The sequence below is a fragment of the Epinephelus fuscoguttatus genome, linkage group LG15 (genome assembly GCF_011397635.1).
Source record: "Epinephelus fuscoguttatus linkage group LG15, E.fuscoguttatus.final_Chr_v1".
Lineage (NCBI taxonomy): Eukaryota > Metazoa > Chordata > Actinopteri > Perciformes > Serranidae > Epinephelus > Epinephelus fuscoguttatus.
In genome coordinates, this window is record NC_064766.1 from 15,257,960 (window position 1) to 15,275,570 (window position 17,611).

The window sequence follows — 17,611 nt, forward strand, 5'->3', positions numbered from 1 at the left end:
ACAACTGTGTGTTCCCCACAGAGAAAACTCTCTGAGCATTTCCTGCCTTTTCATGTGTCTGAGCAACTTGTCTTGTGAAACGTGCAGGCTGTTTAAAGGATGAACTGAAAAAGACAGAATAAGACAGAGGAAGCAAATGCATTTTGAAAAAATCTAGACACACATTTAAGATAAAGACAAAAACACACCACATTAGGCTTGAGAAAAGACAGAGACTGTGAGGTTTCTGCACTGACCATCACAACGGTGGCCTTTGAGCTCCAGGACAGCATCTCCTCTGTCATGAGTCATTTTTTGAAACACAAATTTTGCTGCTTGAATACGTCTGTCTCATGATGACCTTCAGTTTGTCTCCAAATCCCTGTCTCTGAGACTGAGTAACTCTCTCCGTAACTCCCCAACGACTCCACTGCTGTCATCAACCTGAGACTCCGATTAATAATTCATTCAGAAATCTTCACTCAGCGGCACGCTTCCTACTTTAGTGAATTAGTTCATTTAAATGACCTAATCTGTTGCTAGCTTGTAAATATATTACTGTGGAGAGTCACCTGCAAACAGATTAATAAAATTAAATCAACATCAACCCCCAAAAAATGTCAGTCACACTTGAACTACATGAATAACGTCATTTTATTTTTATAAAGCGCTCAGGCCAAAACATGTAAATTAAGTCATTCCTGGTGCACCAATGGAAAAATGAATCCCTCATATGAATGTAGTCAGTGTGTGTTAATGAATTCAGCCTCATTTACCAGCTCGTAACGTCAAGACTCAGATCAGACAGGTGTTCCTCAGGCTGTAAACACCAGTTCCCAAAGCGTTTTTAAATACACCGTGGCAGAGTCATCACTCATAATTTATGGTGCTGACATGACATTAATTTAAAGGATAAGTCTGGTGATTTTCTGTTTTTTTCCTTACTGTCAACAAATCCCATTAAAAGACCAAATCCAACAGTGACCCAACAAGTATTGTCTGTGTAGCCAATAGTTTAGACTGTTGCGGCTGTCCTCCCAAGAAAAACGACAGCATCAGTCGTTTTAGCCGTAGTAATAATTATAATGGATACAAAGGAAGAAGTCAGGTGACATTATTACAGAGCAAAGAAGGTTGAGGTGGTTGGATGGGTCAACAAAATGTTGGCCTTTTACACAAAAGACTGCAGTTTGTTTCCCGTTTCCCACCGACAGTCCATGTTGAGTTTTTTAAAGCACGACCACGATCGTCTCCTAACTTTAACCAAGTGTCAATTAGTGTCACCATGATGAGGACGCTCCCGTAACCGTAGTAAAGTAGTCATTTTAACCCAAACCATGGTCTTCCCTTAAATCTAGCCAAGTTGTTTTTGTACCTAAACCTAACCAAATCTTAACCGGAGCTTTGTCACATAGAAGTGATTTATTTTTCAATGGTGATTTGTTAATGTTATGGCAGCTGTAGACAAATGTCATCCTGCCAATCTCCTATGTGTCATTCAAAAGGCTGCTTATAAATAACATTTGACATTTGACATTTCATTTGAAGGACTTGCTGCCAAAAATAGTCACTAAAGCACCAAATGTGTGTAAATCAGCAGCCGAAAATAGTCCCCAACAAATGCACCATCTTCTCCTGTTTCAGTAATGTTTTCTAAAAACTACAGTGCCCACATGTTTCAGTAAGTTACTGGCTCCTTTTTTTTTTATGAAACAGTTTTTTAAAATGCATGTCTGAAGTAGGAACCAATAGACTGAATAACAATGTTTGTTTACAATAACTTCTGGGTAGAAAACCCCACAACAACACTGCCTCCATTGGTTAGTTTTTTAGGCACCTAAGTTTAAGTGAATGCTATATTTAGAATATTTGCACCACTTAGCCTGGCTGTCAGACAGCCCTTTTCATCAGGGAACTGAAGCTGTTATGTCAAAGCCACCAGACTCCTTTGACAAATACAATGATTTTACTTCACAGAACACGGGAGTTGCTGGACTATTGCTGCCTCGATCAGTTAGTTTGTAAGGTAAAGTGGTGAAAATATTCCAAACATAGTGTGAACTTGAACTGATAGTAATCTTTTTTTAGGTGGCTTAAATGTGTTTTGCTGGAGCCCCCGTCCACTGCAGTACATTGCAAAGGTATTTCGTTTATCAAAGACGCAGTACATAAAATAAGCACAGCAGAAAGGTCAGATAGTTCCGACCACCATGTTTAACAATACATCTTTAAATGTTACAGTTGAAAATTGTGATGAAAATGACAATAGAAATTAACAAATCTGCAGATTTCACATTTCACCATTGAAATCAATTGCCAGCTGTCTACCGGGGAGTGACAATTGTTAGGATGGCGTCATGGTAATTTGATATATGTTCTTTGAGCTGAGAGCCCCAGACAGGAAATCAGAAAGTAATGAGAGATGGACTAACACATGTTGTTGACAATGCCAAAAAGATAGAATATTGCCAGCCTTTTACTCTTTAAGTATACGCATTCACTAATGAAAATATTAAATTAGATTAATGGGAAGCATGACAGATAACAGTAACTGATTTCAAGAAATAAACTAAATCTAAAGCTGCAAGATAAACTTTAATCACTGTAAATTTCAGACAGAGTTAAGGTTGATGTGCAGTTTCTTTAACTTTTAGACTTTGTTTTCATCTCCCCATTTTTGTGTAGAAATAGAGGAAACATTAATCTTCTGGTAAAAGAAACACACTGTACTGTAAATCTACACACTGAACACGATGAGGAAATAAAGTACATCAACTGTAACGGAGCCTAAATTAAGCTGTGCTCATATTTCTACTCTGTCAAAGACTTAAGAAATCTGTTTTTACTTAGGAGCCATATATATTAGTAAGAGTGGGGTTACATTTGTTTGATTTTTTTGTCGTATAGTATTTAACGACAGAAGCTGTGGGGTAAATTGACAAGCAGGACTGAAGAGGCATTACGTCTTTCAGCCTTTCAAACAACTCAAACTAATGTGCTTAAGTTTGGCCCCACAACTCAGTTCACATAAAGCTGCAAAATATTTAACATGTTATGTCCTCATCACATGATGGGTCTTGATCTATAGTATATACGTGCTAATATCTGTAGATTTGTATTCTTATGAGTTTCACTGTTTGATTATTTTTGTCTGTTTTTCATTCTTTTAATTTCTGTTTTTGTTTTCTGTTGTTCGTCAAGGCGATTTCAAGCCTTGAATCAATTAATCACCATGATGTTTTTTATACGCACAGACTTTTTAACTAAATGAGGTGACTGACATTTACTGACTCATTAGCGAGACCTAATAAAACCCTGGAATGATTACTGGGTAGAAAAACAGTTTCCATATTTTCCTCTGGATTAGTTTAAAAGAGAAGAGACGCTTTATTCTTGTATTTTAGTTTAAGCGTCAGATCAGGATTTCATTTGAAGATATGTTTCCAAAACTTTTCCTAAACAAATCTGTACCAGAATTAAATCATTTTAATCTATAAAATGCAGGAAGCATTAATCTTATTTAAATGTCATGTTATTGTCCAACAAACACAATGTGTGTTCATTTAGTTTCTTTGTTATTGTCTTTGTTAGTAGATGACACTTACTTTCATCTACTTAATAGATGAAAACATTGAAAACACATTCACAACATTCAGAATGTGCTGGTTTTACCACATTGGGTGAATTCACAAAGTTCTGAATGGTGGAAAAAATGTTAAAAATTCTCTCCTGTGATCGCCTCAATGTTCTTTAATTCCCTGTTGGTGCTCCACGAGGTTTAAATCAAACCTTGAGAAACATTTCCATTTAAACTCTGACTTACATGCCAGAAATGAAAACACTGGTCATTTTAAGTCTGTGAGATTGAATGTGACACAGTTCCTGTAAAGTTATAAAGCCTTAGTTTACGGGCTGCAGTGTGTAGCCTGCTGACTCCGATATTTGCTCCTTGTCTGGCACGAGTCCAAAAAAAACGCTTTTACCAGAACCTACCACAGTCTGGTGTGTGTGTGTTTGTGTGTGTGTGTGTGTGGTTTTAGTCCAATTTGCTATTTGGGAAAAGGCCATAATCTGAAGTTTATGATTGAGTAACCTAAAATGTGTGAATTTATTACCTCTTTACTAGTTATTTCTGTTGGATCAGACTCCAGCATCAGTCATCCGTAATGCGAAAATGTGATTTTATTATCTGTTAGTTACGGGCCAACATACTTTTAAAAGGTGCAGAAGGGATTTTTATATGATTTGTATAGGAGATTAAAGTTCTGATGCTTTAATTCCTTTTGGTTACTAGAAGTGAGATAATACTAGGATGTTTCCACATATGTATATATGAATTTTAAAGACATAAAATGTCCAACAAATTCAAACTGCCTTGCATATCAATCAATATATGCAAAATGTGCGTCACAGTATTTATTAATGCACAGTAAAATGTGCTAAAAGTTTGGCAAGCATCCCTACGGAGGTCCAGCATTTGTATTAAATGATGTTTTGACCTCTCATGCGACCCTGCAGTGGGTATCAGGCTGTGCGGTCATAAATCTACTGGGCACCATGACAGGCAACACAGTACTGTAGCCCCGACCTTAAAGCTGCCTTTAAGTCCTACTCCTATCACTCTCTTCAAACGGTTGATGTGTCATGTAGCAGTAAGACTGTTTGTTTTATTTCCCTTGCCAGTTTGAGGGCTGCACCAAGGCGTTCTCACGTCTAGAGAACCTGAAGATCCACCTAAGGAGCCACACGGGAGAGAAACCCTACATCTGCCAGCATCCTGGCTGCCTCAAGGCCTTCAGCAACTCCAGCGACCGGGCCAAACACCAGCGCACACATCTGGACACGGTCAGTAACACACAGTTCTTATAACACCTTATTCTAGCACGCAAGTTTATGTGTAGTATGAAACCAATTAACAGCATTTTATATCAGTTATCGTCTTGCACACAACATCCTTAGTCTCAGTGAAACTCCTCAAAAACAAGCTACCTTTCAGACATGCTGCAGGAGCACACAGTAAAACATGAAGAAAAGAGATTAAATGTCCACCTGGTTAAGCACTGTAATATCATTTACTGACATCTTTCATGTACAAAGAAAATAAAAACAATTTAACAAACCATACAAAACTGCATATGGGCCGTTTTTAAGTAATTTCCTCCTGTTTTTCCCCCTTCATGGTGCAAAGGAAAGGAGTTTGAACAGCAACATTTCAAAATTACAGCAACAAACAGCTTCATTACTCGTGTCAGGCAGGTTTAAGCTAAATTTGAGGGTGCCATTTTTTCATATAGAACTATATAGCTTTCAGCAAAGACTTTGTTCTAAGATTCATGCCAACTGCACACTGTGAATGTCAACATCAAAGAGATTTACATAGGTGAACATTCAAGGAATTACATTTAGAGTCCTAACCCAACATCTTGTCATTCAGTCTGTCAAACTGTATAAAAACAGGCAGCAGAATTCACTATCTAATAATCTAAAATGATGAAACTGGTGGGAGAATTTATCAGGGGATTCAGGGAAGCGGGGGCGATGGTCATAAATGAAGGCTTCTGAAGCAAGGCAAGTTATGAAATCCACCACTGATGCAACCTGAGTGAAAACAGAAACACTCTTCTTTCTTGAAATCCAAACTTGTAAATTTGCCATTGGAGCATCAGGCGCCAAATATGGCACCAGTGTTATGTCTCTTTCCATGAAGGTCATTCGTTTCCTGTGGTGGAAAGGCACTAATGCTGCATTCGCGTGCTCCTCGTATGGTCCTATTGGTTGGGAAGTCATTCTTCAGACTTTTGTTTGTTCATGAGCTTTTAAGGTGTAATATGAAAACAATGTGGACACAACAAAAAAAGGGTTTAAACAACACGTTGATACCTGTTTCTGCACCAGTACGTTCCTTCAAACCACTAACATATTGCTTCACCTGACTTGTTATTGGGGTTTATGCTAATAAATAACTTTTATAACTAATCTAGGTCACTTTACCTGGAGAGCAACTAACAATTTATAACCTTATACCATCTTACAAATTAAACAGGAGCAAAAAATTAATATGCAATACGAGAATTAATAAAATGTTTCTCAACAATACATCCATTTTCATCCACTATCTTTCTGTGTATATATATCTGTGCATCAAAGTCAACAAGATGTGTACCAAAATTTTTGCCGACTCTACGACTTGAGGGGGCATTCACATGAATTTTTCCAGTAAGAAACTAATTTTTTCAAATATTCCAGTGCCTCATGAATACAACATAAAATATACTTCTGCTTCACTAAATTTCAGACGCAGATGCTGTACTTTTAACTCCAATACATTTATTTGACAGCTGTAATTAGTTATTTTGAAGATTTAGATTTGGTTGTGTTGCATTGTGGGAAATGTAGGTGCCAGATTTTGACAAGGAATGTGTGGAATAAAAATATGAGATCTTCTCTCAATTTGTTGTATCGAGTACTAAGTTGGTGCAGTGCTCTTTTAGGTAAAGAATCTTCCATTACATTACATTTCTGCATTAAGTCATTATGAACATTTACATGTAAGTCATCTGTCTACATGACAGTAAGTAAACACATAGATGAAGTAACGTTTGATATGCCATGACTGAAACAAGCTGTAGATAATAAAATGTCACTCTCCTGGCTTTAAATACACAGATTTCTTCACAATACAGTATTTGTTGGTAGTAAAAGGTTTACTTGAAGTTAAAGTGCCACTTCTCCCCACTTTCCTCCTCTTTCTGCATACAGTACAGAACATTCTTTAGGATTGTGAAACTACATACCTGCTGTGGATTTATTCTATAAACCACAGTTATTTTTACTCCTGCTGACAAGTGATGAGGACTTAGCTGTAATCCAGCAAATCAGATCTCTTATTACATGGGTGAGATGGAGCTGCGCGTTGCACTCCAGTGTTATTACAACAAGAGGAGAAAGTTATTTTCTCCTTTTTGTGGTTTCATGCTGCCTAATAGCGGCTTCGCAGTTGCGTCACAAATCAAGAATCAGACTCATCTGGCGCCATCGCGAAGCCCCAGATGTGTCCCAGAACTGTCTGAATGTAAATAACTGCTGAATATAGTGTAACAACCAGCCAAGAAAAGACTGGTGTTATACAAGTTATTTAAGTTTGACTGCATATCTTGTATTGTGTTACTAATGTTATAAATAATAATGTGTTATGACAGATTTGTTTCCAAAATCAGGTCAGTCTTATGCAGATGTGTCTCAAATGAAATATACAGCTCACATAATGTGAAAAATCTAAATCAAATCAACATAAACAGCCACCTCACACCTGTTTCTGCATGAATTGTTAGCTCTATTGTGTTTTTAAGACTGTAATGATTTTCTAGATAAAGATAAAACAGCAAATATTAAAGGACAGTTCTGATTTTTTGAAGTTCATTTGTATGGGGTACTTATCCATAGTCAATGTACAGTAGATCAGTGGTTCCCAACTGGTGGGTTGCGGTACAAAAGTGGGTCATGGGTCCATTCTGAATGGACCGTAAGTGACTCACTAACAAGTCAAGATTGTAAAGAGCACAATTTATTCTCAAGTGCATAGAGTTTTCATTTCAAAGTGACATTTCCTGCTGTAGAGCGAGTAAATAACAGACAGGTAACTGGCAGATACAACAAACTATCTCAAAGGTGTGGCCAAATGCAAGTATGATGCAGAATATTTTAAACTATGCGGACCTTGAACTAATAACTAAGGACAAATCTGGATTCTGTGGCTTGACCAGTTGGGAGCCACTGCAGTAGATGTCTGTCGGCATGTCCTCAGTTTGCAGAAGCAGCAGGAGTGCTGACAAAGAAGCTAAGCGATGTACGGCTATGGATGGGGTGCAGCAGCAAAACTTATTTAGCCACCTTTAAAACAGTCCTACCTAAAAAAATCAGTAACAGTTTAAGTGTATTTTCAACTCTCCACCTTTCTGTCAGTCAGCCCATTCCAACAGGGAAGCAGTTACTGGCTTCAGTTTTCATCAATTACAAGACTCCATTGACAAAAACTGTATTTTTTGCTGGCTTATCACCAAAGCTGGTGGTCTACTGCTGCCTCAGTGAGTTAATTTGTTTATGTTATTGTGTGACTTTGGTGAATCCAAACTAACGCTTTTTTATGCCAAAGTCACACAACAGCACGAACAAACTAACTGTTCGAAGCAACAGTAGACGAGCAGCTCCAGTGTTCAGCAATGTTAAATCACTGTTTTTCTCAGTGGACTCTGGCATTGAAGAAAGCAATATAATGGCTTCTTTTCTCTGTCGTAAAGGGCTCTGTGACGGCAAGGTAAAGCACTGAAAATATTCTAAATATAGCATACACATAAACTGATATGATTTTTTTAGGTGGGACTTTTGTATAGGTGGCTAAAATATGTTTTGTTGGTGACCCCGTCCACAGCGGGCCTGCTGCCTGATTCTCCAAACTGATGGTGCGCCAACTGACTTCCACTGTAGGTAATACACTGACTGTGGATAAGTACCTTACAACCCCACTTCAAAAGATCCAATTAACCCTTTGAAATCAACAGGACCGATCAATGGTAAAATGATAAGCGACCACTCAAAACAACAAGTGAAACACTGAATTTAGTTTATTCCTGTTCAACCTTGATGGCTTTGTCACTTTGGTATTTATTTCAGTGTTTGTATAATTTTGATACACGTAATTGCAAACTGACGTGTATATTCGTCAATTTATGTCCTAATTTGTAGCAGCTGACGTAACCACTATGCATGCAATCACTAAGCATACAGTTTAACACTTAATTTAGACTTTATCCTTTTCACCTCCCAGGGAATATTGTTCGGAAAGAGTTTCACAAGAGCAAGATATTGCCCAACGTTTGCCAGCATGAAACTTGGGGCAGTGTGGAGGAGTAATTGCCTTGATGCCATCTATGTTGGAGTAATTGCATATCTGAAATTTTGAATGCATTTATTTCTTTCTTTATTATAACAGGGAAAACATTTGGGGGCTTAAAAAAAACAAGCAAAGAAATGTGCACAATCACTACTACACTAAAGCCAAAATGCCATTTTAATCATACATTTGTACATTTAAAAAAAAAAAGAAAAAGAAAAAAAAGAAAGAAGTGTGCTCAACATTGTCAGTTCCTCACACTAGAACTGTTCCCTAAATTCATATAGTGATTCCTTTACATCAGTCCTGGACCTTTGTTTGGTAAACATGCTTATTCCTCACAAATCATACTGACCTCGTCTTATTTTAAACAACTGTTGGATACCACTTTGATCGTTGTTTCTTTTTGACCTAATACTGTACATGACAACTCTCTGATCTTTAGAGCCCTTAATTTAATAAACAGTTGTTTAGTTAGTTAGTTTTTGGTACCACTACGTAGATCATTATTTTTGACTTGCAGTGTTCAGATTCCAGTACATAAACCTACAAGATTTTGCTAAATAATGTACATGTGTTTTCATGAATTACTTAATTCACTCCACCTGGTGAAACACTCAGTTATGACAAAAGGAAAAAAACCTGTGATCAATTAGATTCATGGAAATGAGCTCATTTACTTATCCAGACTTACAGTTTTGATGAGATTGTGAAATACAGAAGACAGAATCTCCAAAACAGCAGAAACTTTTAAGTTAAATGGTACAAAAACATGTGCATGTAATGGTTTTACCATTAATATAACCACATTTCACAACATGTGCCTTCATGTTTATTTTAAGGTCTTTTATTTTGAAATTTTTACTCCATCTAGAAATTACCTGCTGAAATAAATGGGCTTTCATCGATATGCTGATTGCAGGTAGATGGTGATCTGAAGTTTACCTTATATATAAGTTGATTTATGGCTGAACAGGAGGAAGTCTATCTGAGCTGTTCCTCTTAACTCTTTTCTCTCTTCCTCTCCTTAAGCCTGCAGACGAAAGGTAAATATACTTCATTTTCAGCTGAGAAGTGCGTGATGTGTAATGTTGACATAATCTTCATCTCCTTCCTCTCTCTGTTAGTACAGATGTCACACTGAGTAACCATATTTACAGCATTTATCCTAAATGTTTGTGTGTATAATACACAGGACTACCGCATGCAGTGTCACACCTGTAAACCATCTGGATGTGACTCAGCTAAACGTATACTATTATTTGTAAACACAGTTATACTTTGTGTTTTACATCATATCCACAAACCATATCGTATAATAGAGGGTTCGGTCTGTACCATTTTGTCCAGTGGTGGAAAGTAGCAAAGTACTTTAACTCAAAAAAAGAAATACATTTGAGTCCCGGTTGGTTTTTCTCTTAATTGTATTTCAATCAGGAGAGACAGAAGAATGAAGTAAAGATAATATTTAATACAGAATATGAGTGCACAGAGATAGTGAGTGAGTGAGTGAATGGCAGGGTGAGAAAGGAAACTTACAGCCTGAGCATGAAAAGTATTGTCTTGTGTTGGGTGTTGGATGATAAATATATCAAATTAGACAAGAATATTTATAATTTAATTCAGTGCTTGAATGTTTTAACCCCCTGACTGCTGACTTTGAGTGTTGGCTTTGTCTTCTACACCAGCTGGAATATGAGAGTCACTTCAGTCAGGTGCGTTACTAACAGGCACATAAATTGTGGAGATGTGATGCTGGAATAAGTAAAAACTATTAATTTAAACTGCATCCTGCATTACCATCATTTTAAAATATGTTGCCTTAGTGTCACATCTAGGAAATAACCCCAAACAAACACTTTAAACGTGTTGTCTTACCAAATTATTTGAACAGCACATGGTTATTAAAGGATTTGCGGTTTTGTGTCAGGCCCCAGATCTTGTGTCAGCCGGTCGAGTTGGGTTGCAGAACTAATTGGTCATACATGTGGGTAGTTGGGCGGGTGTGTTATTGCTTGTCACAGTTCTGATTCGGGTACAAGTGTTGAAAATCAGACCTGTGCAGGACTCTGTATCTCATGACCCCTCAGATTTGGAGGGGCCCAACCCTTAAGTTGGGAACAACTGGACTGATCTACCACATTTCACGATATGATGATATATAATATCATTATATTATCATATGATATAACATAGAAGTACTATGTAAGTACTTTTAGTTTTGATGCTTTAATGTGCATTTTGTAATGGAGTGCTTATACACTGTTATATTTGTACTTTTATTTAGGTAAAAAAAAAAATCCAAGTACTTTTTTGATTTTGTCAACCATGAACCTAAAATATCATAAATGAATGAACACTCTTAAGAAATAAATTTAACATTTTTGATGTGTTGTGTATTTCATGGTCTAATTTGTTGTTTTGTGTCATATATTTTCAAAGTATCCACAGAAAATGTCTTGTTTTTGACATGTTATACGTCATATTATATTTTTGGAACAAACAAATGCACTTCTGAGTACTTTACAGTATTGTCTGCTCTATAAACTCACAGTTTTCTATCCTTTTTTCTTTTCTTACTTCTCTTCACCTCCTCTTGTCTTGGTTTGTTCACAGAAGCCATACGCCTGTCAGATCCCAGGATGCACCAAACGTTACACCGATCCCAGCTCGTTACGAAAGCACGTCAAAGCTCATTCTGCCAAAGGCCTTCAGGAGAGGGAGGTCAAGGTAACAACAGCAATTATCTTCTGACATGTTGGACATTACGCAGAATGCTTATTACTCCTCTGGTCACCAACATCTTTCATAAAACCTCCCTGTGTCTCTAAAACTAGATCAGGTTGGATTATATTATATTAGATGTGGTAGAAAGGCAAGGATATAAATGCAAATCCAGCAAAAGGGAAATATATAAACTGTTTTCTTTTATTCTTAAGTAGTTATTATTACATTTAGTGGTACTTTTAAGCTTTTATTAGACAAGGGATGGTGGGGAGTGATATATAACAAAAGTACACCGCTGGACTTGAACCAGTGGTTGCACGGTCAGGGTCTTAAACTGCAAGGCCACCACAAAGCCCCTATAAACTATTTTTTTATTAGTTGATGGTCAGGTCATCTTGCTTCTTGACCTCAGATGCACAGCAATATTGTAAAAGTTTACTGAAATTTGATTTTGTATGGAATTAAGATCCATTTTTATCTAGTGTTTCTTACTATATTCAATTTACCTTCCTTTTCTTGTTCTAATCTCTGAGTTCCATAAAAGTCCTCATAGGGGCCGTTGTTGCAAACTTGTATAAACATTGTATTATAAGCATCGGTTAGCTGTATACTGTATCTGACCCTATCAAATAAACCATAAAAAATTAAATAGTGGTTAACCCAAAGTTAGGGAGCTGATGTTTACTCATCTTGGTTTAAGTGCAGTTTTAAGATGGTGCAAATGCTGTTTCAAAGCTTTTCTGCCAGGACAAGAATAACATTCAACATAAAAACCACAGTTTATGACTTTATGAAATTATAATTAAAATTCAAAGACGTCAACATCAGTGTCAATTTCATAAACTCTGAAGACATTTTAGGTACAGAAGCAGTGTTGGTTACTGACAGATACACTGAAATGTTTATGGTGACAATAAGGAGAATTTTATTTGGTGAATGTAAAATAAAATAGAACTTTTGACACACAAATAAATGATGTAAGTAAGGATCATAAGTGGCTCATACCTCAAGTTATGAATGAGGATCACAGCACATGACATGCTGATTAAAGCTGGAAGGGCAGAAATACAAGCATTAGATATCTCAGATGATGTTTGAACACACAGCTGTCTATGAGGGAAAAAATGAAAAGGACAAAGTAAAGAAAGAGAGAGAGGAAGCTACATCAACTCTCAAAGACGTGAAGAACAGCATTTACTTTTGCATTGCTTCTTAATTGGGTCTGATAACAGTCAACATAGCAGGAACAAAATTATATGCAAATTAAGATATAATGGAAGTGTGTTCCCCAACTTTAACCATAAGGACAGAGCAAAATGGTTCCTGCCTCAAAGAACCTCTTTGAACCTGTTGAACCTCAGCAGAGGAAGGGGTTCTCGGTGGTCTGAGGCTTCTATGTAGCACCCTGCCTCTACATGAAAAACCCTTGTTTCTTGGAGAAAGACATGGAGAGCAACAGGAGGAGAGAGTAAGCATGTTTATGATTCAGTAGGATGAAATACAACAAAACAAAGTATTACACACACTCCCTGGAAGTCAGAATAGGGAGCCTATTGTTCAGCGTTATCTGGGCCTTGTTTGTTTTCTATGGACCGTGAGTGACACTGGGGCTTTGTGTGTATTCCCATGCCTTGTTTGGTTTAAACAGAAACACGTGTGCTTGTAAGTTGTGACATGGCTAACACGCCCCGCGCTGCAGTAAACCCTGTGGGGCTAAAGAGGACTTTGAAATATTAAACATGCACTTCATAAACTCCTCACGGTTATACATTTCTTCGAGCTGATGCGTCACAGCTATTGAAGTTTGTATCTTCATAAACACTGGTTTGGGCGCATTTTTCACTGATTATTCATAACTCTTTTGTGGTTCCTGGGTGTCCTTCGCGAGCTTCTCAGCAAGTCCCAGAGCTGTCCATAAATTGTTTTGGAAAGTCCTGGGGGATCCTCTGTTAGCACTGGATAATAAAGTAAATTGTCTTGCTTTAACTTTGTTAGAACATCTTGGAATAAGATTGCCTAACAAGATTTCTGGATTTTGTACCTCAAGAAGCTGGATCGCAAGACGAAACAAGAACCAGGCATCTGGTTCAAGCATCATTTCTTTGAAAAATGAACAGTAGAAAATCGCCTGCAGAAATCTCACTGTGTTTTCAATTGATCTACTGTATGTAATCAAAATCGAAGTGAATCATTTTAAAGTTTAGCTCCATGGGAGCTGTGTTGCCCAACAGCAAAACACAATTGGAAGACAACTAAGCTGCAGCTTTAACATAATTACTCTCATCCCTACATGCAGGCAGGCATCCACACATGCTCACCAACGTGAAAATTACTAAATGAACCACAATCTACTTTTATCATCTGCGTGAACATCTGTATTTGGTCTGCTTGACAGGTTCAGGTGCACACAATGTTGGAATCGGAAATTTTGAGTGATTGTCTGGCGAGGCAGCATCTCCACCAAGGAAACGGCTCACCTCTTCCCAGCTTAGATGACTTCACAGGTATGCACAGATTACAACAGTAGCAAGAGCAAATGGAAATCTGCGTTTAGCCTCCAACACCTCTCTGGAAATGAATGAAAACAAAGAAAAGGGTAATTGCCTGAACACCTGGGCTGTTAAGCTGTCTCTTTCATTTTCTCCCATGGCCTCATTTGCTCCTTTTCCTCTCCCTCCTCTCCCATTCCTTCGATGATAGCTCATCATGCCAGTGTTTACCTTGTCCAATTACCGGGCACTGACTGCGGGCAAGTTGGCCCTCTCCCCGCCCGTCCCTCAGCTTCTCCAAACCGGTTTTCCAGCCAAGCTCTTTTTCTTTCCCTTTCAATGGCTGAACCGGGATCAAGAAGCTGTCAGGTACACTGAGGCTCAGTTGGCAAAAGAGAGGGGAGAGTGTCCAGGAGAGCTGTCCATGTCTATTACTTCAGACTACTTGCAGTTTTACCCAGAAGACTTAAAGGGAAAAGCCTCAAACGGTACACTACCAGCTATGTTTATTCAGGGTGAAACAAGCATGTCAGTGTTTAATTTTGAAAATGTCCCAAGAGGACTTTCTCCTTATCACAAATGGCCAAATGTTACTTTCTGACTGTTATGTATATACCTGTGTATGTACATTACTGGATGTATGCTGGATTTATGGTGACACAAGCTATCATCATCAGCCGCCGTTAAATTCAAAGTCAAAGCCAAGTGTTGAAGGCTCTGCAGGTATTTCTGTTACAGATTGAAATGAACGCCACCAAAAACGTGTGTGTTTTTACTCCTTGAAGAAAGTGTGTCTCTGAAAAGTTTATAGCTTGATTCTTTGCAGGGAATGGCAGCTGCTGTCAGTCGGATACGAAATGTCACAACAGACTTCACTTTTACTGTGAAAAGAAATGTTCAAAGAAACTTGTCAAACTAACCTCACAGCACCTTTTAGATGTATATATCCAGTGAAAATATTTGTATTTTTCCCAAATAAGCAAAAATATAGTTCCTGTTCCTGTTCCTACTTAAGCACTGAAATGATGAGTTGGTTAATTTACTTTTTGTAATAATTCCTTTTTTTAAAAAGCTCCAGCTCTTTTAGATTTGATGATTTGGTTCTTTTCATATTGTTGTTAATTTGACTTTGAAGCGTATTTGACATAGTGGCCAAACTGTGTAACTACAACTCAGGTCTGTCACGTGATGCCATTGGGCCCAAAAAGATTTTTCTCCATAGAGTTACATTGTAAAAAAAAAAAAAAAAAAGAAGACACCTTTAGCCTAATCATACGTTGTTTTTTTTGAGTGTCACAACCCCTGCAAAATGACTTGTTTCACTATTGGGATTACATTCAGTCCAATAACATTTCAGACGTCTAGAAGAGCCACACGATCTTATCTTCATTCAGGTTAGCAGAGAGCCAAACCAGAGGAAGGCTGCTCAGCTAACAAAAGTCCCAATGATTGCGCCCAATGATGCACAAGCGGAGTGGAGGATCCAGGAAAATTTGTAACTGTGAAGTCAAACGTTTTCTGACTTCATTCATCCCTGAGCAGCTTTCATAGGAATGAATATGAATCCCGCACAAACATTGTATCCAGTTCTCTTTATACATCCATGTGTTGAACAGGCAAAACTTTGATGAAAATTTGATGAACATTTTTACCTATTTTCTGATACTTTATAGATGAGATAATAAATTGAACACTTAAAAAGACCAAAAAATTGAGAAGGAAATTATCATTAGATGTAGCAGTAGCTTGCTTATGTTGGTAGCAAATGACATCAACGCCTAAATATGCTAATTACAAACTGTAGCTCTGTGTATTAAGCCATATTTTGGTGAAAATGTAAAGGTGGTTTGGGACAACCTTAGCATTAAGGCAAACAGTGTAGAAGGTGAATATGCTGCAGTGGAAGTTTTGGAAGTTTCTATGAATGTTCTTAAACATTTTTTGGGGATCCATTGTAACTACTATAAATCTAAACAAACTGTAGCTGCGCAAACTTCCATCAAGGAGCAACCAACCATCCAAAGCCAGTGGATACTCAGAGGATAAGTAATACTTAAATAAATGTATGTCTCTCTCTCTCTCTCTCTCTCTCTCTCTCTCTCTCAGGTGTGTACTCAAACAGCGGCTCCGTCCACAACAGGGAAAATTCAGAGTTTCTCCCTCCATCAGCAGACACCTGCTCCAGGTATCGAGGTTTGGAGGGAAACTTTGATGCCAACAGCCCAATATCTTCACTAACAAGTGCAGGGAGCATGAGAGAGGGGTGAGTGTATCATGTGTTGCATCCAAAAAATTATTTATTTACTTATTAAATAAACAGTAAACATGGGCTTCTTCAGGAATGTTACAGTTAGAAACATTTGTTCCTTGAAGCTGACTGCTATTTGCCTTGTTCATGGGCAGCTCATCTGTAGCTGTTACAGGAGAGATTGTGTTGTTTATTTTTCCCATTTTTAATCTGTTTTATTGCTTCATAGTGTGAAGTCACCATTAAGAAAAATGACCTCTCATATCATGAGATGCAGCTGTTAAACAATAAATGTCAAAGGATATATTTTTATGTTCTCACTGTCATGCATTTTAAAATTCAATTGCTTTTATTTCTTGGAAAACGGAGTATTTTACTACTACTGTACTAATGATGTGCCCAGAGGCAAACTTAAATGGTCAGTTCATCCAAAAAAACGAAACATATTTTCCCTCTGGTTGTGTTTGGCAAGGTTTTAAGTTATCTGCTGCAGGGACTGCTGCTGCCAACCAGATACAATGGAGCTGAATGGGATTTCATTTGCATTTGGCAGTTTTCATCTAGAGCTATTTTCTGCGAAAGATAAAAATAGTGAAAACTGACCACAGACTTCTGTTCCTCTGTGCATTTTCGGGTGTTCACCCAAAAGTCTTTCTTCATTTGTAGAATCTGGCACTAAAACATTTTTTAACTCCTCAAGCCTTCTAAGCATGTCTCCTCCGCGCTAGAAATCATGGTTCAACCTCGAACACCATCAAAACCCTGTTGTGATATGACTTTTCTTCGCCTCTCTCATCTGTAAAGCACATGCCAGAAACAAGGAGAGTGATGTGAGCTTTTGCATTCTTGAATAAACCAGAGACATTATCACCAGAGATGGAGTTATGGCTTTGTGGTTGCACTGATTGGGTAGTTGGAGGCCACAGAACTTATGTGTTCTGTAAACTGAGACAAATTTTGTCTAGCCCAGTATAAAAGTAGAAGTGAGACTAAAAAGATACAGCTGAAAGCCTTCAGGGCAGCAGTTTCTGGACAATATGGCCTCAAATCATTGGTCATTGAAGAATTGCCTGTAAACTAACTTTTATTGGCACAATAGTAACAACAAAGGCAGTGTATCCAATAAAAGAGAGCTGATAAGGGCCAAACATTTTTGTGGTTTAATAAGTGATATAAAATCTTCACATATAATGCACGTGGTTTCACATAAATTTGTCCAGTATTTCCAGGAAACATTTTCAAATTAGGTTTAGGTCTTGGCGTAGGAGTTAAGATGAG

The 17,611-nt window shown here is 37.7% G+C and overlaps 1 protein-coding gene across 2 annotated transcripts in view; it reads left to right on the forward strand.

The window, feature by feature from the left end:
* LOC125902358 (zinc finger protein GLIS1) overlaps nt 1–17,611 on the forward strand; it is a 58,705-nt gene that overhangs the window by 30,893 nt on the left and 10,201 nt on the right. For both annotated transcript variants that reach the window (XM_049598628.1, XM_049598629.1), the window contains exons 3-6: nt 4,663–4,824; nt 11,486–11,599; nt 13,992–14,100; nt 16,192–16,348. In XM_049598628.1, the coding sequence (XP_049454585.1) occupies nt 4,663–4,824; nt 11,486–11,599; nt 13,992–14,100; nt 16,192–16,348 (542 nt within the window). The remainder of the gene's footprint in view (nt 1–4,662; nt 4,825–11,485; nt 11,600–13,991; nt 14,101–16,191; nt 16,349–17,611) is intronic.